Here is a 22,717-nt window from a genome sequence, read left to right on the forward strand (position 1 = left end):
AACCCTGAACTCTGCTCGTTTTTGACTCTGCCTCTCTCTCTGCCTTTTGTACACCTCAGCTTGTACCCCGCTGCCTGATACCTCTGCCTCATTGACTGTAATCCCATGTACCTAATCTCCTCCTAGTTTACCAGATATACCATATATATATATATATATATATATATATATATATATATATATATATATATATATATATATATATATATATATATATATATATATATATATATATATATATATATGTTCTCCACTCAGATTGCAATAGTCAATCACAGATTAGTCTTTCTGTCCATCATTTACCTGTATTTTGGCATGCTTGGTGCCAGAAAGTTATGTTGGATCCAAAGGGATCCAAAAAGGCTAGGACTAAAAGTTATATTGGATCGGTTCCCACTGACCAATAGCATTAGAGCTTACTGCCAACAGCGAGCCAATCAGAGCGTGGCTTAATTTGGGAGGGGGGTGGAGAACATAACAATTGATGGATGGCAAGTCGTCCAACATAGAGAAATATTGGATTCAGAAAAGTTATATTGGACGAGGCATAGCCGAGTCCAATATAACTTTTCTGAATCCAATATTTCTCTATGTTGGACTCCTTACCATCCATTATTTGTATAATATATATATATATATATATATATATATATATATATATATATATATATATATATATATATTAGCATCCTTCACACAAACACCTGCCCAATATGCATATTGGGCAGGTGTTTGTGTGAAGGATGCTATCCTCTACCTGTTACACCACTCGAACCAGGATAAAGGAAGTGGCACAGTGAGGATTCTCTTCCTGGACCTCTTGAGTGCCCTCAACACCATCCAGCCCATTGTGCTTCAGGACAAACTGAACAGGATGCAAGTGGACCCCTGCCTGGTCACTTGGTCACTTGGATCTCCAGCTTCCTCACCAACAGGCCGCAGTATGTCAGGCTGAGGGACACTATACATGACACTGTCATCAGCAGCACCAGAGAACCCCAGGGCATGGTGCTGACCCCTCTTCTCTTCAACCTGTACACCTGTGAATTCTGCTACAACTCTGAACTGTGTCCAACCAGACGTTTGCAGATGACACAGCCACTGTTGGATGCATCGGGGATGACAGAGAGAAGGAGTACAGGAGTCTAGTGAAGGACTTTGCTGCCTGGTGCCACACAAACCATCTACAGCTCAACACTTCAAAGACAAAGGAGTTAGTCACTGATTTTGGGAAGTCCAAACCATGACCATGACCAGTTCTTTTCGAGAGAGTTGAGGTGGAGGCTGTGGATTCCTACAAGTACCTCGGGCTGTGGCTGGACAGCAAACTGGATGTGGATGTTCTACCAGTCTGTGGTAGCCAGCATCCTCCTTTACACTGTGTTGTGCTGAGGGGGGGCAGCACATCCAAGAAGGACACATCCAGGCTGGACAAACTGATCAGGTGGGCTGGCTCTGTGGTTGGCATGAAGCTGGACTCTCTGATGATGGTGGCAGAGAAGAGAACACTGGACAAACTGATGGACATTATGGACGATGCTAGTCATCCTCTGCACACCATCATCAGCAACTACAGGACAAAAACATTTTTTGAAATATTTGTAAATTTATTAGAAATAATAAAAAAAAAACTAAGAAATCACATCACAACACAAAAACTAAGAAATTAATAGTATTCACAACTTTTGCCATGAACCTCAAAACTGACCTCAGGTGCCTCCTGTATCCACTCATAATTCTAGAGATGCTTCTAAAGCTTAATTGGAGTCCACCTGGAGTAAAGTCAGTTGATTGGACATGATTTGGACAGACACACACCTGTCTACATACTATAAGGTCCCACAGTTGACAGTCAAAAACATGAATCAAAGGAATTGTCTGTAGACCTCAAAGATTGTCTGGAGGCACACATGTGGGCAAGGGTACAGAAACATTTCTGTTGCTTTGAATATCCCAATGAGCACAGTGGCCTCCACCATCTGTACATGGAAGAAGTTCACATCCACCAGGACTCTTCCTAGAGCAGGCCACCTGCTAGACTGAGTGATCGGGAGAGAAAGACCTTAATCAGGGAGGTGACCAAGAACCCGATGGTCACTCTGTCATCCAGCATTCCTCTGTAGAGAGAGGAGAACCCTCCAGAAAGACAACCATCTCTGCAGCAATCCACCAATCAGGCCTATATGGTAGAGTGGCCAGAGGGAAGCCAATCCTTAGTAAAAGGCACATGCAGCCCGTCTGGAGTTTTCCAAAAGGCACCTGAAGGACTCTCAGACCATGAGAAACTAAATTTTCTGGTCTGATGACACAAAGATTGAACTCTTTGGCGTCATGTCTGGAGGAAACTAGGCACCATCCCTACAGTGAAGCATGGTGGTTGCTGCATCGTGCTGTGGGGATGTTTTTCAGCAGCAGGAACTGGAAGACAAGTCAGGATTGAGGGAAAGAAGAATGCAGCAATGTACAGAGACATCTTGGATGAAAACCTGCTCCAGAGCACTCTTGACCTAAGACTGGGGTGACGGTTCATCTTTCAGCAGGATAATGACCCTAAGCACGCAGCCAAGATATCAAAGGAGTGGCTTCAGGAGAATTCTGTGAATGTCCTTGAGTGGCCCAGCCAGAGCCCAGACCAGAATCCGACTGAACATCTCTGGAGAGACCTGAAAATGGCTGTGCACCGACGCTCCCCATCCAAACTGATAGAACTTGAGAGGTGCTGCAAAGAGAAATGGACTAAACGGCCCAAAGATAGGCGCACCAAGCTTGTGGCATCATATTCAAGAAGACTTGAGGCTGTAATTGCCGCCAAAGGTGCATCAACAAAGTACTGAGCAAAGAGTGTGAATGCTTATGGACATGTTTTTTATTTATTTTTTAATGAATTTGTAACAATCTTAAAAAAAAAATCACATTGCTGTCATGGGATATTGTGGTTATAGTGGTTAAAGCATTGGGCTTGAGGGTGACAGAGGATCCTTTATCCCCAGTTGCTCCTGGTGTGTAGTGAGCGTCTTGCATGGCAGCACCCTGACATCGGTGTGTGAGTGTGTTTGTGCGAATGGGAGAATGTGAGGTATAATTGTAAAGCGCTTTGAGTGTCTGATGGAAAAGCACTATATAAATGCAGTCTATTTGTGTGTGTGTGTGTGTGTATGTATGTTTGTATCCATTACAGAGTTAATGACTTCCGTTACCATCATTAGCATCCTTGCTGGTGAGGGGCTCATTCTGTAAGACCCAGCCCCTCCTCGGTAATCCAATCATAACGACAGAAGTGCCAGCCAGCGGCTCATAAAAACATTAATTCATCAGCAGTTAGCTGTCCTAGCTGGAGGTATTCAGAGCAGCCACTTGGATCATTTCTTATTAAACAGTAATGAAAGCATTACAGTTGACGTGTTCAGGATGGAATTATTAATTAACTGGGCAACTGACCACGAAGGTTCTTGATGAAGTCCTCTAGCTTCATCTTCCTCTCTGGTTTCACGCTGGGACTGTACATGTCTGTGTTGAGAAGAATTATGGCAAAGGCCAGAATGAAGATGGTGTCCGGATTCTGGAACTGTCGGATCAGCACTGGATTACATACACAGTACCGCTGACTGGAAAGAATAAGAGCAAAACAGAAAATGATAGAGATAGAAGAAAGAAACAGGGACTCCGAAAAGACATTTCTCAATGAAACAGGCAAACTGTATGTACTATGATGCTACTCTCTGTTTGTATTTCTGTGTAACTCTGCCCCCTCTAAAGACAGTGTTGCCTGGTGGCTTAGTGGTTAGCACTGATGCCTCACAGCAAGAAGGTTCTGGGCTAGCTACCCGCACTCTCTGTGTGGAGTTTAAATGTTCTCCCCGTGTTTGCTCTAGTTTTGTCCCTCCCACCATCAAAAACATGCTAATTTAGGGTCTGTCCTTCTCTGCCCCTGAGCAAGGCAGCATCTCTACATCTGGAGTTAATTCCCCGGGAGCCGGATTCTGGCACACTGCCCCTAGTGGTTGAATTGTGTATAGTTAGGATGGTTAAATTAGAGGTCAAATTTCATTGTATGTATGTACAGTGACAATAAAGGCCCCCTCCTCCTTTTCCATATGTCCTGTGTTCTTGACCTCTGCCTGTGTAATCGACCAATTCTATCATCTGCCACCAGAGTTGCCACAGTTACTTTGAAAAAGTAATCCAATTACTGATTACTGATTACTCCTTGAAAAAGTAACTTAGTTACTTTACTGATTACTCAATTGTAAAAGTAACTAAGTTAGATTACTAGTTACTTTTTTAGTTACTTTCCCCAGCTGTCGACAACAACCCTCTGCCACCTCAACATGACAATGATACTTGTTTTGCCAAAACTCACTTTATAGTCACCCTTTCTTGACTTCAATGAAAATAAATACTTGTTTTATAAAAAGTAAAATAAAGACCTCTTTCTTGACCTCATATTTAACTGTTGACAGCACTGTAACAGTAAAACTTGCAATTTCTAGCCTACATTGTTTCTAAATGTAACTATTAAATTCTTTCTAACATTTTTCTAACATTTAAATTTTCTCTAAACATTTTACGTGTCGAAATTATTATTATTATAAGTAGTATTAGTAGTTGTAGTAAAAAAAGGCTTCAAAACTGGACCTTTAATCTAGGGGTGTTGTGGGGAGCACATCCTTGCCCCACGCCCCCATTCCATCTGGATTCGCCCCTGCTTTGGTGGTTGAGCACAAAGAATGGATAACATTTATTTATGCAGAAAACATGACCAGATTTACAGGTAAGAAAGTTTTTTTGCGTTTTCACATCATGTGGTCCTCAGAAAGAGAGTTTAGGTGCATTTGAGTGGAAAATAGTTAGTTGTTGACGCGTCGCGGAGGATCAGCTGTTGTTAATGACCAGATACTGAGCGGCTCAGCTCAGAATTCGAAATAAAGGAGGAAAAAACATAAAAATGTCTTTGTAAAGCTCAGTGCAGGTGTGCTGTTGTCACTGCGCTTTAAGAGGTGAGGACGAGCTGCTGCAGAAAACCACAGATGAAAAGCTCACAGCTCGCTTAAAGTGGGCAGTTCAGTCGAACCCCGACCCCCTGCCCACAGACCAAGTTTAATGCTGCTATCGACCCACAATGAAAAATAATAGTAAAGTACAGTGACTTGGAGAAGTAACTTTAATCTGATTACTGATTTGGAAAGATTAACGCGTTAGATTACTCGTTACTAAAAAAAAGTTACTAAGTAACGCGTTAAGCCCTGGTCACAACCCACCGTGCGTTTTTTTTCACCGTACGTTTTCTGCGGATGCCACGGCCACTACGTTTTTGTGAAAACGTACGGAGGCAGTAGCAAGAGGAGGGAGGGAGTACGTTCAACGCACGTCTCTAGGAGCATAACAATAAAGAAAGATGACAATATTGCAGTGTGTGTGTGTGTGTGTGTGTGTGTGTGTGTGTGTGTGTGTGTTGGGGGGAGTGTTGCTTTTCTTTTTTATGAGCGGGACCGGAGCGGCAGGTGTTTTTCGGCGTCGGCGATGCATGAGCATGTCCAGCCTGCAGCGGTCAGTTGTACGAGTGTTTACTTGCCTCGAAAAGTTACAGCTAGTTACTGAAGATGTGGAGTGTGTGTTGCTGACGTTTGGAAATAAAGTCCAAGTTCAAGTGAGAAGCTGCGTTGTGCATGCAAGTCTGTCGGCCTCCAAATCCGTACTGCCTACGTACGGATTTGGTTAATTCAATAGTAAGTGAATGAAAATGTGCCGCTTTGAATCCGTACTGAGGCAGTACTCACAGCGTGCGCCATCTGTACTGCTGGTGAATCCGCAGCCTGACCGCAGCAAAAGTTCTGCATGCACTAAAACCTCTACAGCGTGTCTGCGTGCTCCTAAATTCGTACTGAGGCAGTACTTACGAAGTACGGATCTCCAAATTTAGCCCACGTTTTTGCAAGTAGACTGCACGCACGTGCAAGTACGGTGGGTTGTGACCACGGCTTTACCGGCATCACTGTCTGCCACACCAAAGGCTGTTGCCATGTACGTGGTCTGTCCATAAATTAACGGTCCTTTTTATTTTTTTTAAAAACTATACGGATTTCATTCATATCTTTTACGTCAGACATGCTTGAACCCTCGTGCGCATGCGTTAGTTTTTCCACGCCTGTCGGTGACGTCATTCGCCTGTGAGCACGCCTTGTGGAAGGAGTGGTCCCGCCCCCTCGTTGGATTTTCATTGTCTGGAAATGGCGGAATGAAAAGGACTTTTTTTCCATCAGAATTTTTTCAGAAGCTGTTAGAGACTGGCACTTAGAAACCATTCGAAAAATTTATCTGGCTTTCAGTGAAAATTTTACAGGCTTCACAGAGAAGCTCTCCACAAGTTCTTTTATACTCACTCGACTGGTAAGCACTGAAAGCCGAGATAGACATGTCCCAACTTGTCCTCTAACACTCCGAAATGGAGGTGTTCCTTTGTCTCGCTTCATCAGCGAATCGGTCGTGATGCGCGAAGCCTCCGCGCGGCTTTCCAAGACAAAATCTCTTGTTAAAAGTGAAATCCTCCGGAAAATGGCTGATGTCCAGGTCTTGTGATAACCAGAGAAAGAGCACACGATGGTCTCGTATCCACAGAGCCATCAGCTTAGAAATGATCCAGTGGTTTGTGCCACATCGTCGCAGCTCGCAGCGCGGCGCACCGACCGTCCTTAAAGGGGTCCTTAAAGGGGTCCTTAAAGCTGTAGTTAAAGTCCTTATTCTCTGTGAAGCCCGTAAAATTTTCACTGAAAGCCAGATAAATTTTTCGAATGGTTGCTAGGTGCCAGTCTCTAACAGCTTCTGAAAAAATTCTGATGGAAAAAAGTCCTTTTCATTCCGCCATTTCCAGACAATGAAAATCCAACGAGGGGGCGGGACCACTCCTTCCACAAGGCGTGCTCACAGGCGAATGATGTCACCGACAGGCGTGGAAAAACTCACGCATGCGCACGAGGGTTCAAGCATGTCTGACGTAAAAACATATGAATGAAATCCATATAGTTTTTGAAAAAAATAAAAATGTACGATACTTTATGGATAGACCTCGTAAGAACTCTAGCTGTTCAGTGCTTTGACGCAACCTGCTGAATCATGTTCAACAAACCAGGTTTAAACTGCCATTGTTGTGGTTCTATGCACTGCTCTGTCTAGGGGTCCTATCTCACAGGGTGTGACTGTTGGAGAGCAGTTGGAGACGTGACTTAGTGACCAAACATGCAAATGTGTGACAGCGTCGCAGTCGGCATCTCAATGAAGTGGCTACTTGCAGCTGAAGAAGAACAAAACATTTGCACACAAAGTGTTTAGCTTTTATTTTCCTGCTATTATCCATGTCAATAGACTGTGGACATCCCACCCACTGTTCACAATAATGGCAAAATAAGATAAAATAAATAATAAAATTAATAATAAATAAATGAATAAATAATAAAGCTTACAGTGCACTCACCAATTTGCAGAATGATGTTGCTGCTGGATCTAGTGTCCTATCTTCCATGTCCAGTATATAGTTAATTCAATTTCTATACTCTCTTACTCCAATTAAGGGTCATGCGGGCTCAGAGGTCCATGCACAGTGATCTTTCGTGCACTGGAACCGGCTGAAACAGTCTTTTCTCCGTGACACAGCAATGTCCAGTAGCTCTTCAGGGGTGTGCATCCTCTGATTTGATTTGATTTATTCGACAAGAACATTGTAAGTCCCTTCAGTTTTTCCCTTGTTTTATCACTTGGGGTGTCCGCAACACATCTGAGGTGGCTCTGCACATTGAATTGGCACAGATACATCCTTCTCTGTCTTCATGTGTTTTGGCTCTGATGGACATATGATGTCACATTTCCACAGCACAGCATTTAGCATAAAGATTTTCATGGTTTAAAAACACATATGTGCACTGGAGGAGCTGGATATGAGCAGAGTGTCTAATGAAAGCATGAAGTCATATTTCATCCCTGATCATGTGCTCCTCACAATGAGCACATCAAAGAACTCCCACCACATGTTTTCAGAGAGAGAGAGAGAGAGAGAGCGAGAGAGAGAGAGAGAATGCAGAATTCTGCAAATCCATCCTCCATGTTTAATGGAAAACACTGAACAATGCATGCAGAGCCGAATTAGGATGATGCCCACTAATTATTAAAGTTCAAAAGAGAGCAATTAAATTTTATCACCACCATAAAAAATAGTGACCCCAGTATGCTCCATAACAAAGACCTGATCCACAGAGAGACTGTAGATAGATGCTTCCTCATCCAGCTGGTTCTGGGACTCTCTACAAAAACACAAACAGAGCCACCAAACGCAAACCCTGTTAGACTAATGTGACGCATTTGAAAAAATCCACCAAAAACCAGAGTAAATTGGAATGCTATTTGGCACTAAACAGACAGAACTCCATGGCAGAATACCTGAGCACTGTGACCAATCCAAAGCTCGGGAAATCCTTGACCACATACAGACTCAGTGAGCACAGCCTGGCCGTGGAGAAAGGCCGCCATAGAGAGACCTGGCTCCCCAGAGAAGACAGACTGTGCACCCACTGCTCACAACACCAGGTGGAGACTGAGCTGCACTTCCTGCCCACCTGCCCGCTGCACCAAGACATCAGAGACACGAATAGAGACACAGATCACAACCACCCAAACAGACTCTGAGAGCACGACCAACATCAACAAACTTCACTATCTGTTGGCTGAAGGACAACAAACACAGCAGCAAAGTTTATGAGTCACTACGACAAGAAAAGAAGGAGCCATGAACACAAACCACCGTAGCCCCCAAAACAGGAGATTAAACTGCTATGTCACTTTATCTACATATCATATAACCCATTTTAGAAGATAATATATGTTTACACAGAAAACATAATTTATGCAATTATTTCAATATCTCCTGTTTATACATTTATTTTCTGTAGAATATTGTTAACTGTATGCACATTGTCTCCATTTTTACTTTTTGTTCTATTTAACACTTGCTTTGACAATGTAAACACGTTTCCCATATCAATAAAGCTCCATTGAAATGAAAATTCAAAATTGAGAGATAGCGATAGAGAGAGAGCGAGCCAGTTAAAAAAGATTAACAGTGTCACAGTGCTGCCTCAATAAAACAAAAACAAAACAAATCAGTAACCCTGTAATACCCCCATATATAAGAACACACACACAAAATTTTTCAACTATTAAGATGTTGCTGTAGGAGGCCTTCGAGGGTGTTTTTTTTATGTTTTTGTAGGTTTTTATGGAAACGTTGTAATATTGAAACTTTGGGCTCTAATGGGAGCAGAATCTCCTGTATTTGTGGTCATTGTCTGACCAACAATACAGAACTAAGGATTTATTTGCAGGGTTTTGCTTTTGTCCCACAACAGTATAACATTAAAAATAATCTCAGTCATGTTGTTGTGAACAGTCATTTATTGCAAGACAAGAATTTTTTATTCACAATAACATTCCCAGAAACAGTTCTTGTCCTCTGAAAAACAGAGGCGGACATCACACTTGGTGCACTGGGTGTTCGTATACCCTTTACTGCAATGTCTGCAGCATCCTCTCTTCATCTTCATAGGGAAATGTCCAGTTTGGTCCCTGCACACATCCTGTGGTGGGTGTGCACATGCTTTCTTTGAAGAGGGACCGTTTGGACTCCCATCACCTGGGGAAGGTCTCTTCCCAGCATTCAAAGAACTCCCTGCTGCATCTGGGCTCCCGCTGGCTGAAGATGGTCGTCCTCTCTTTGAAGTTTTCAGTGTTGTGTCCACCTGGAAAGAGAAGAATCAATATTAATAATCAATTCATGTACATGCCAAAACTGCAGAATGATGCAAGTCAAAGATATCACAAACATTGCAAATAGCAGAAATAGATTCTTACCAAAATGACAGAAGATGCTAGTGTTGCCTGGAACTTTCTCATGTTCATTATCTCCTTCTTTGACATCTGAAGAGATTGGCAGTGCTGCTTTTAGAGGAGCCAGGCGTTGACCACAACAAGGGTAATGGTGTGTCAGAAGATATATATGTACCAGCGCCGGGATTTCAGGGCAAATTTGTATTTCGCTGTGAATGAGTCCAACAAATCCATGCCTCCCATGTATTTGTTGTAGGTACCCCTAATGTAAGGTCGTTCAACGTCAGTGTAGGTTTTGGTGGCTTTGTCCCAGCATTGAATCTTCTGCACAGGTTCTGGTCCAGGGAAGGATGACACAAGTGTGACGACTCTGTTGTCATACCATTTGACAGCACAGATGTTGTGTTTCCCCTCCACTTTGTAGTCAAAGCTTCTTCTACCCTTCTTCTTCAAGTCCTTTTCATCTTCAAGGTTGCAGATGGGAAGGCAAACCTGCCTGGCTGTTCCCACATAATGGATTCCTTGCTCAAGGAGCTTCACTACCAATGAAACAGAGGTGAAGTAGTTGTCTATGTAGACCTTGTAGTTCTGACCCTTTGGAAGTGTGGAGGCGAGCTTCATCACAATATCACCTGACAATCCAAGTATAGATTTGAATCGTACTCCAGTGTTCACACTCCCATATAAACAGGAGATGAAAGGATGATAAACACTGAAAACTCAAACTGGCTGAATGAAACAAGAATGGAACTGAACTATGGCTAAAGAATAAAAAGTAACAACAAAACAAAGCGGTAAAGCAAAACAGAACAGAGAATAGCTATGGCACAGATAAAACGACTAATCAATCAAAGCCAGGGCAGATGGTCGGTAAAAGAAAGGAAGCAAAAATGGACTCAAAACCCTGAATCCAGGCTGAACCTGACAGTGGCCAGGCTGGCAGCAGTTTGGCCACTTCCAGAGGTGGCTGCTCCTGTCTAATTATTTCCACTATTGTGGCTCCCATCTTTTGCGTGTGCTCCCTCCGTACCACTGTTCTCTCATGAGTCTCTTATGTTAGGATAGTAGTGCATTCAGTGAGTCACACAACACCAGCAGCGGCTCTGGGAGCAAACTCGGAGGAGCCTTGTCGCCATGGCAACTTTGAAAATGTCAAAATCCAGGCACAATGCTGGTGACACCCTGTGAGTGAAGTGAGGGAAGATCACCACCCAGTGAATATTGTGCAAAATCAAGCAATTTCCCTCACAATTTCTGTTTGCAGGTTGTTGCAGCCCAGTAAGATAGACCCATTTGCCTAAGCTGTTTCAGGAGAGGAATATAAACAGTAGATGGTAGATTTTGCAAAATGAATGGAAATGGCTGTGGTGAATATCTATATTATAATAGCCAAGTTGCCTCTGTGTGTGTGTTTGTGTGTGTGCGTGCATGTGCATGTGCATGGCTTCAATCACAGAGAAACGGGAGAGCTGACATTTGCCATTTGGCATGCTTATGTATTTTGGGTTAAGGGAAAAATTGATACGACAAATATTTTTGGAGAAATTAGGGATATTAGCTCACAACAGTGAACAATGAACATTGTGGTGCAATGCACCATAGGAGTTTGGGGTTTTGGGGTTTTAAATGTTATTGTGGTTCATGTCAGTGTAAGTGACTTATTGTGTTTTTGTAGTTCAGTTGGTTTAGTAATTTTAGTCAAGTGTCATGTTGACGTTACCATGAGTAAGAACTGTAGAGCGTTTCATGTCTTCAGCCACCGTCTGTTTGTGTGTAAAAATAATAGCACCTGTTTGCAGCAGAATGCAGAAAAGATAAAAGCTCTATGTGCATACGTGCATGTGTGCCTGTGTGCGTGCTTTCGTATGTGTGTGCGTGTGTAACTTTGTTCAAAGAGAAATTGTATACAGCTGACATTTGCAGTTTGATATGCTTATGTATTTTGGATAAAGGATGAATGTCACCAAAACGGAATGTTGATTGGGCTAATATTCTTGAAGAAACTACAAATATTAGCTAGCAACAGTGAACAATGGCTGTTGATAATTACATTCTGGACTCACACGCCATTCCAGCAGGGGCCGAAAAATCATCAATATATTAAAAGCATGCATGTGTGATTTTATTTATAGTAAGTTCAATGTAAGTACATAATATAATTAGAAATATGTTAAAATATATGGATGATACAAGAAAGTGAAAACATGTCATGATTGGGTCTGTGGGGGGTTATTGTTTACTATTTTGGGTATGCTGTTAGTTTTTGCACTGGGGTTTGGTGGCTGGATTTCTTTTGTGTTGTTTGGTGTTGGGCGTTTCCCTCCTGTCTGCCTTTCCTGTGGGCCATGCCTGTTTCTGGATCTTTCCTCACACACCTGCGGTGCATTTACCCTGATCACATCCCCTTTACTAGTCACACCTTCCTCTCTCACTTGCAAGATAGTTGTGCCTTGTGCCTCTTTCAAGCGTTTGTCTTCAGAGTTTTCACAGTCCTGTTTTTGCTTTACCATGCATCGACCTGTCTGCCTGTTTCTGGAACCTGTCTCTGCCAAATGCTTCAGTTACTGTTGCTATTTTTGGACTGTTTTTTGTGTACTGACTCATGCAAGCCCTGACATTAAACTTTGCAAAGCTGAGACCTGAATCCTGCATTTGTGGTGCCAACTGGCCCGTCAAAACACTTATTTCCATTGTGGTCCATTTAAATATCAAATGACAAAATAATAATAATAATAATAATAATAATAATAATAATAATAATAATAATAATAGTGTGCATATGATAACAAGAACCTATTTATAAATACAACCCCAATTCCAATGAAGTTGGGACGCTGTGTAAAATGTAAATAAAAACAGAACACAATGATTTGCAAATCCTCTCCAACCTATATTCAATTGAATAGACCACAAAGACAAGATATTTAATGTTCAAACTGATAAACTTAATTGGTTTTGTGCAAATATTGGCTCATTTTGAAATGGATACCTGCAACACATTTCAAAAAAGTTGGGACAGTGGCAACAAAAGACTGGGAAAGTTGATGAATGCTCAAAGAACACATGTTTGGAACATTCCACAGGTGAACAGTTTAACTGAAAACAGGTGAGGGTATAAAAGGAGCATCCCCAAAGACTCAGCCATTCACAAGTAAAGATGGGTCGAGGATTTTGTGCAAATATTTGCTCATTTTGAAATGGATGCCTGCAACACATTTCAAAAAAGCTAGGACAGTGGTATGTTTACCACTGTGTTACATCACCTTTCCTTCTAACAACACTCAATAAGTGTTTGGGAACTGAGGACACTAATTGTGAGTCTCATGACTGGGTATAAAGGGAGCATCCCAAACAGTCTCAGCTGTTCACAAGCAAAGATGGAGCGAGGAACTTTGTGAACAACTGCATGAAAAAAATAGTCCAACAGTTTAAGAGCAATGTATCTCAACATTCATGCCATGGACACTAACACACCCCTATACCATCACAGGTGCTGGCTTTTAAACTTAGTGCTGGTAACAATCTGGATGGTCTTTTTCCTATTTTGTCCACAGGACACAACGTCCATGATTTCCAAAAACAACTTGAAATGTGGACTCATCCGACTCCAGCACACTTTTCCACTTTGTGTCTGTCCATTTCAAATGAGCTCGTTTCTGGATGTTGCTGATGTTTGGCTTTCGCTTTGCATGGTAGAGTTTTAACTTGCACTTGTAGATGTAGCAATGAACTGTGTTAAGTGACAATGGTTTTCTGAAGTGTTCCTGAGCCCACGCGGTAAGATCCTTTACACAATGATGTTGGTTTTTAATGCAGTGACGTCTGAGTGATCAAAGGTCACGGGCATTCAGTGTTGGTTTTCGGCCTTGCCACTTACATGTAGAAAGTTCTCCAGATTCTCTGAATTTTCTGATTATATTATGGACTGTAGATGATGGAATCCCTAAATTCCTTGCAATTGAATGTTGAGAAACATTGTTCTTAAACTGTTGGACTATTTTTTTCAAGGAACTGTTCACAATGTGGTGATCCTCGCCCCATCTTTGCTTGTGAACGGCTGAGACTTTTGGGGATGCACCTTTTATACCCAATCATGAGTGTCCTCAGTTCCCAGACACTTCTTGAGTGTTGTTAGAAGGAAAGGTGATGTAACACAGTGGTAAACATACCACTGTCCCAGCTTTTTTGAAACATGTTACAGGCATCATTTCAAAATGAGCAAATATTTGCACAAAAACAATCAAGTTTATCAGTTTGAACATTAAATATATTGTCTTTGTGGTGTATTCAATTCAATATAGGTTGTAGAGGATTTGCGAATCATTGTATTTTGTTTTTTATTTACATTTTACACAACATCCCAACATCATTGGAATTGGGGTTGTACTTTCACTTTTGATACTCTGTGTGCTTCTTACCTTGCGAATACAATGATGTTGGAACCTCAATTTCCCTGAGAGAGTCTTTCCAAAGGATGAATAAATTTCCAGGTACATGTGCAGTGGAGTAACATTTGTATTTCTTAATGATTGGTGGAAATGAAGTCCAAGAGAATGCTACGTTTCCATCCCCTGAAGAAAACTGTATTCGTAACAATACTGGTTGGTAAACAGATCTCGGCCTTGACTGAGCAAATAAAACTGAGGCATCAGTGTAAAGCACTTTGAGCATCTCCAAGATGGAAATGCAGCCCTTCTTCTTCATGTTTATTTATAGGCTTTAAAAATGGAGAGACTGTGTGTAAAAATGTTTGTAATTCCTAAATGTTAATGTGACATTTTTGTTAATATCCTTGAATGAAAGCTGAAAATCTGGATTTTTTTTAAATTAATCTCCTTTGTGATGGTGTATAGAGACCAAAATTCTGCCCCTGTTCAAATACATATGGCCCCGACTGTGTATCAGTATCTCGTCAGTGTCCTGTGTGGAAGCTGAACCAAAAGTGTGGTCAGTACCTGAAGGCCTCGACCAGCCGCTCCACCCGTTGAGCTTCACCCTGAACTTTAATCTGAGCTTGGAATTTTCTGAGAGCATCATCTAGATCCATTCCAGAGAAATCCATCTCATCCAGAACACAACTGCAAAGACAGAGTCTGGTAAATAGGATGATAGGTGTTGGAGGTCTGGCACACAGCAGGACTGTCAAGATTCCATCAGCTCTATTTAATCTTTCATCTGATGGTTGTCACACAAACACACAAGAGAACAATATACTGTACTGAGACACTCTGACACACTTTCTGATCTAACAGTTGTGGACTGCATTGAATTCAATGTAATTTAATCAACTTATAGAGTGCCAAGCCACGACAACATCGCCTCAAGGCGCTTCACAAAAACAAACAAGCAAACAAACAAACAAACAAAAACAAAACAACATGGACCAAAACATCAAAGAGCATAATTAAAATATTAAAAAAGCACAATAAAAGAGTAAAAAAGTAAAAATAAAATAAAAATAAAAAGCATATGCTAATCATATAAAATAGAAAACAAATGCATCTTCAATCTGGACATGAAAGTCTCCACAGTCCGACTACCTCACTGATGCAGGGAGATCATTCCACAGAACAGGGGCATGAAAAGAGAAAGCTCTATGACCCGCAGAGTTTTTATTCACCCTAGGGACACAAAGTAGTCCTGTACTCTGAGAATGCAAAGCCCAGGCCGGTATGTAGGGTTTAAGTAGATCAGCTAAATAGGGTGGTGACAGTCCGTGAACAATTTTATAGGTCAGTAGCAGGACCTTAAAATCTGATCTCACTGAGACAGGAAGCCAGTGAAGAGATGCCAAAATGGGAGTAATGTGGTCAAACTTTCTGCTCTGTGTCAAAAGTCTGGCAGCAGCATTTTGAACCAACTGGAGACCACTAATGCTGGATTGCGGTAAAACAAAAAATAGAACATTGCAGTAGTCCAATCTAGAAGAGACAAACGCATGAATCAGGGTCTCAGCATCAGCCGTAGACAGGATGGTACAAATCTTCGCTATATTTCGCAGATGGTAGAAAGCAGTCCTCTTAATATCTCTAATGTGGAGGTGAAAGGACAACGTAGGATCAAAAATTACCCTAAGGTTCCTCACTTTGTCTGTATTATGTATGACACACGAACCTAGGCTAAGCACTAAGTAAATTATTGTAGATAATTTGGTCAAATGTGAAAATACACTCTTGTGATCAACAAAATATATTTTGGTTTTCCACTTGACTCCTCAAAAGACTATGCTGTCATCTTCAAATGCTGAGGTGTTACATAGACAATCAGCTGTCTTAGATGTTTGATCATGTCACCCAAGCATTGCTTCACTGAGGGCCTCTTCTGATGGAATGGCTACTTTCTCCAGTTGCATCAGGCTGATCCCCTTGCTAGGACATTAGACAGCTCCAGTTCCAGGGTTCTGGTGGCCAGTGGTGGGCACAGTTAACCAAAAAGTTAGCTTCAATAACCACTAATCAGCTAACAGAAAAGTTATCTTTTATAAAGCTAAACCACAAAAAAATTTATTGGAAGCTACAGCCAACCGATAACTTTCAGTATTGTCTCCGGTACACACCGCTTCTGATAGAAACAAAGGCAAACCCAAACACAGCCATGAATCAGCACTTCTGTCTTTGTGTGCTCTGCCCACTGCTGCAGGGAAGTATCATTTACCTTGACAGCATACAGTGGTCCAGCCGTGAGGCAGACGTCTTGAAAAGAAAAGTAGGTTTGAGTTATGGTTTTGATTTATAAATGAAATTAATCCAGATAGAATAACTACATTAATGTCAACTCTTAAAATGTACAAAGTGAAAATATACACATACGGTATCTGTTCATTTTAAAATAATGCACTAATTCTGAAGATTTGAACATTAACACACAGATGCCCAAAGGGATTATGGGTACACTGAGATACTGATTGGTTGACTAATTCATTTTATGTAAAAACCAACTAAAATATGCAATTTTTTTGGAGTGGCGTAAAGAGGAGGAGGAGATGGAGAGAACCAGATGTGTGGCTCCACGTGGCTCTCATCTCGCTCGTTTTCCCAAACATCAGGCACATGCAGCAGGTGGAACACCTGCAAGAGTGTGCTGATGAGCATTGGAACGAGACTTTCAGCTGACTTGGCATCACTGTCCTTATTCAGCATACTGCAGCAATGAAACTGAATGTGGTGCAGCAGGGTTTAATTGTGTGCACATCAGCGAAGAACACTGTCAGTAGTAATCAAGACGGATCAACACACTAATCAAGACGGATCAACACACTCAGTTGCGACCTCCACGACATGAGGCAAAATGAGGGTGGTGCATGACATTCGTGGAAGATTTTTTGACAGCCAAAAACATGCTCCATGAAAACCACCAATGTCACGCACTATTAAGAAACCTATTCAGATACGTTAAGTCACATTAAGAATGTGAGGAATGTGCCAAGAATGACGCAAATATGACATTTGTAACGCGTCTTGCCTATGTGTAAACGTACCATTAAGTTGAGATTCAGGTCGACAACCATGTGATATAACTGGGTGCCAGTAGATTGCAGTGTTCTATGCATTTTGACGCCGGTTATATCACACGGTTGTCGACCTGAATCACAACTTAACAGACTTTTCGATTTGCAAATGCCTTTTTTTTTTTTTTTTACAAATAATAATAATAATAAAATGCATATTTTACAAAAGCACATTTATTTGTAAACACCAACACACAAGTTACATTCACTTGTGTTGGTGTTTACATAGAATGAATTAGTCAACCAATCAGTATGAGCGGAGGTTCAGTGTACCCATAATCCTTTTGGGTATCTGTGTGTTAATGTTCAAATCTTCAGAATTAGTGCATTATTTTAAAATTAACAGATATGTGCTATATTTTCACTTTGTAGATTTTAAGAGTTGACATTAATGTACTTATTCTGTCCGGATTAATTTGATTTATAAATCAAAACCATAAATCAAATCTCCTTTCTTTTTCAACATGTCTGCCTCACAGCTGGACCGACATATGCTACCAAGGGATAATGACTTTTGTTTTTTTGTGGCAGCCTGGCAGCTAGGCCCCTTCTGCTGGGGTAGAGCTGAGCTCAGCTCCTCTCACTTGCCTCACTGCTGCAAAATACATAGCAGACAGGAGTCAACAGGGTTTATAAGTGCTTTTCACCATTACTAACTATGTAAACAAACAAAATTTCTCAGAAGCTAATTGGTTCACTGACAGATTTTGAAGTTAGCAGAAAAGCTAATCCACTAACAAAAAAGTTAGCTTCACTAATTCTTGGTTAGCAGAACTGTGCCCACCACCGCTGGTGGCTGATCCTCCTGCTAGGACATTATACAGCTCCCATTCCAGAGTTTTGGTGGCTAATCCTCCTTCTAGGACATGAGACATCTCCAGTTCCAGGGTTTTGGTGGCTGATCCTCCTGCTAGAACATTAGACATCTCCAGTTCCATGGTTCTGGTGGATGATCCTCCTGCTAGAACATCAGACATCCCAGTTCCCAGGTTCTGGTGGCTGATCCTCCTACTAGGACATTCGACATCCCAGTTCCCAGGTTCTGGTGGCTGATCCTCCTACTAGGACATTAGACAGCTCCTGTTCCAGAGTTTTAGCGGCTGATCCTCCTTCTAGGACATTAGACATCCCCAGTTCCTTGGTTCTGGTGGTGATCCTCCTGCTAGGATATTAGACATCTCCAGTTCCCGGGTTCTGGTGGCTGATCCTCCTGCTAGGACATTAGACATCTCCAGTTCCAGGGTTCTGGTGGCTGATCCTCTTGCTAGGACATTAGCCACCTCCAGTTCCAGAGTTGTGGTGGCTGATCCTCCTGCTAGGACATTAGACATCTCCAGTTCCAGGGTTCTGGTGGGTGATCCCCCTGCTATGACATTAGACACCTCCAGTTCCAGAGTTGTGGTGGCTGATCCTCCCGGTAGGACAACAGACACCTCCAGTTCCAGGGTTTTGGTGGCTGATCCTCCTGGTAAGGCATTAGACATCTCCAGTTCCAGGGTTCTGGTGATGCTCTCATTAGTTGCAAACCACCAAATGCTGGTGAATTCACAAAGCCAATGAAGCAGCTGAGGACAGTTCAACTCCAGGGTGCTGAACTGCTCCATCCAAGTGGAAATGCTGCTATACTGGTGATGAAAACCTTTGTTTCAGTCTAGCAGATGGATATGATCCCTTCAGAGTGAAATATAGAACTTGTCCTTTTGCTTGTGAATGAAAGGAAAGCGTGATCACCTGGACTACAACTACAGGGTATGGCTTTCCTTTTATCTTTCTTTTTCAATGTGACAGGGTTATTCCTTTGCCTCTTTAGCATTCTCAAGTCTTGACTGCCGACCTTTGCTCCTGATATTTCATCCTAATTGCTGACCCATAGTCCTCATCTGAAGTGTTATTCCTGATCTGTCATCTTTGATCCTGATTGCTAACTTTTTATGGTGATCACTCATCAATATCTCCAACTGTTGATGGCTGAACCACAGCAAAGAGGTTATATTTCTATCCATCTGTCTTACTTTGATGTAATCAGGATCAGAGGAGTCGTGATCAAAGAGTGTATCCTGATCTTTAATCCTTATTGCCCAACTTTAATCAGCCGATCCTGTAATCATGGTCAACTGAATCAAGCTCAAAGATCAAAGGCAGCAAGATCAGGATAATCCATGTCTTGGTCCAGCTCCACACCAATATTTAACTGCTCTTGCTTAGCCTCAGGTCTACAAAACTGAATTAAAAATCTGTTCATGTCCATCTGGTGACAAATCAATAAACAAACAGACAAACCTCTTGAGAGGGAGCCATTAATCCTGTTCTACCTTCTGGAAAACAAGATGCCTCTGAATGTTTCTCACCTGTCTTTTGTTCATTGTTACAGAACACACTCACTGGAATGTACTCACTCCAGGACATCCTTGTTGAACTGTTGTCGACTGCCGAGGAACTCTCCGATCATCTGCCTGCTCAGTCCTTTCCTCTCAAGGATGAATCTGGCGATTCCCACAGGTGTGTCAGAAACAAAATTCTGCTCAATCAGGTACTGGATCCCCTTCTCCGGCTTCCTGGGGCCATAAAGAGGCAGAATCTTTGTCTCAGGTTTGAGCTCCCCTTTAAGTCTGTCTCATCAGATTATGACTCGTCTTCTTTGTCACATTTTAATGAAGTTGTTGGCTTGCAATATAAAGTTATTATTTTTATGGTTTAAACTGTGTTGATTGTGTATTTATCTGCTGTGCGCAGTAGTTTCATTATTAAAACATTGACTTTTGTCCAATACTGTCGCACTTCCAATGGATGAGATCTCTACATGATTCCACCCTGAAAAAGCCAAGATGAGCAAAAGCATCACAGATCTACTTAAATTCCAGACAACATCAAAGATGCTGGACACTCGTGTGGATTAAACACTCACTTATTGAAGAAGTTGAGTCCAATGCGGTACTGTCTCCGCTGTACAACGTCATTGTTGAAGGCAGGTGAGTCCCAGGTGTGACAATTCTCTCTCTGATATGTCTGCTTTCCCTGCATGGCCCCGCCCACAGGCTCACGCAGGCTGTCACGTGATGACGAACCAGAGCTGCAGTTGTTGATGGTTGTGTCATCGTTTGAGTTTGTGGTTGTTGAATTAACACTCTCATTGTCCCCATCGGAGCAGAACAGGTGGTGATGGAGGTGGGAGTAGTGGGTGTGGTCCATGTCTGGCAGTGTGGAGGAGGACAGTGCAGAGGGCAGGAGTGGAGGCGGCAGGGGCGAGAGAGGTGATACTGGAGACGGAACTGGGGAAGGAGGTGGTTCTAGGTGGGTATGCGGGAGATGGTGGTGGTGGTACTGGTACTGAGTGAAGTGGGGAGTGTGCTGGATGTAGAAGCTTGGCGTGTGGCTGTGGTGCAGGTGTGTGGCGTGTGCCTGGCCATACGGCAGATGGTGATGGAGGACGGTGGGGAGGTGGGGAATGGTGGAATGCTGAGTGTGGGGGACTGAGAGAGGCGGCAAGGTTCGGGCTGAGGGTGTTGGCACGGGCACAGGAGCATTGCTGGGCGTCTGGCCCTGTGCCATAGCCAATGAGCAGCTGTTGGGTTTGGGCTTGTGTTTGATGGTTCCTTGTGGCGAGTCGGCTTCACTGCTTAAATCTCCTTCTCTTTCATCCTCTTCACTCTCTCCTCCTCTTCCTCTCTCACCCTCCGAGGACTCATGTTCATATATCAAACGCCCAACAGACCCACGATCAGACCTAAAGGTCAGAAAACTGAAGTCAGAACAAAGAAGTCCACATGTAATCAAATCAAATACATTTACACATTTTCAGGGATCCTGATACTCATATTTTTATTTTGACACTTTGGGGTAAAATATTGTAATATTCCATCACCCTTCCACAAAATCAGCATTAATTCTATGAGTATGTCGGTGCAACGACAGGCTCCAATCAATCCATGATGGCTGCAAACACATCAGTGTTTGTTTTTTGCTCTCAGTCTTGGTTATTTTAACCCTTTAACAACCACACCAAGAAAAAAGCTGTGAAAAAAAATTATCCTTTGGATGAGTCATAAGCACAATCAATGATTTTTTTTTTTTCAACAGACCCTAGTTTTAAAAATATTGATCTCAACCAAATGGTTGATATCGCACTTAATGGTTGAGGTACAGAACTTTATGTAAATACCAGAAACTTTGGATTTCTTCAAATAAAATACAAATTTATGTATGAATAATAGCCGACAAATGGCTGGGACATTGAATATACTTTGTTTTTTAATGTATGCCACAAAACACTGCTGGTTTTCATTTCCCTCAAGTAAAATATTGCATCAAACAAGGAAATAATGCATGTCTAATGAAACCTAACTGCAGTCTGTGTTAAAGTGCAACAGCACAAAATTCTTACATTCAATACACTTCTCAATAATTGTAACAAAGCAAAACCATTTTTACATTGAAAAAAGGAAAATACTGCAAATCAATAGAAACATTTGCATGTCAATATTGCAATATCTTTTATGATTTTGGACCAAAAATGTTGCATTTATGATAGATTGAACTTGTATTGCAGGTTTCCATTTTAACTTTTAAAACATTTAAAACATTGCAAAGACAGAAATACAAGGCCAAACATACAACCCCAATTCCAATGAAGTTGGGATGTTGTGTAAAATGTAAATAAAAACAAAATACAATGATTTGCAAATCCTGTTCAACTCAAATTCATTTGTATACACCACAAAGACAAGATATTTAATGTTCAAACTGATAAAATTAACTGTTTTGTGCAAATATTTGCTCATTTTGAAATGGATGCCTGCAACACATTTCAAAATGGCTGGGACAGTGATATGTTTACCACTGTGTTACATCACCTTTCCTTCTAACAACACTCAATAAGCGTTTGGGAACTGAGGACACTAATTGTTGAAGCTTTGTAGGTGGAATTCTATCCCATTCTTGCTTGATGTACAGTGGAGGCAAAAAAAGTATTTAGTCAGCCCCTTATTGTGCAAGTTCTCCTACTTAGAAAGATGAGAGAGGTCTGTAATTTTTTTTATCATAGGTACACTTCAATTATGAGAGACAAAATGAGAAAAAAAAATCCAGAAAATGGTGGAAAATAAGTATTTGGTCACCCACAAACAAGCAAGATTTCTGGCTCACACAGACCTGTAAAATCTTCTTTAAGAAGCTCTTCTGTCCTCCACCTGTTACCTGTATTAATGGCACCTGTTTGAACTTGTTATCTGCATAAAAGACACCTGTCCACAGCCTCAAACAGTCAGACTACAAACTCAACCATGGCCAAGACCAAAGAGCTGTTGAAGAACACCAGGAAGAAAATTGTAGATGTGCACCAGG

At 41.7% G+C, this 22,717-nt stretch overlaps 1 protein-coding gene across 1 annotated transcript in view; it reads right to left on the bottom strand.

The window, feature by feature from the left end:
• Positions 1–22,717, bottom strand: part of LOC117511426 (IQ motif and SEC7 domain-containing protein 2-like) — a 149,320-nt gene that overhangs the window by 101,881 nt on the left and 24,722 nt on the right. The window contains 4 exon segments of the mRNA XM_034171454.1: positions 3,439–3,605; positions 14,826–14,948; positions 19,774–19,932; positions 20,283–21,101. Of these exon segments, the coding sequence (XP_034027345.1) occupies positions 3,439–3,605; positions 14,826–14,948; positions 19,774–19,932; positions 20,283–21,101 (1,268 nt within the window).

Source organism: Thalassophryne amazonica, chromosome 6, assembly GCF_902500255.1.
Source record: "Thalassophryne amazonica chromosome 6, fThaAma1.1, whole genome shotgun sequence".
Classification (NCBI taxonomy): domain Eukaryota; kingdom Metazoa; phylum Chordata; class Actinopteri; order Batrachoidiformes; family Batrachoididae; genus Thalassophryne; species Thalassophryne amazonica.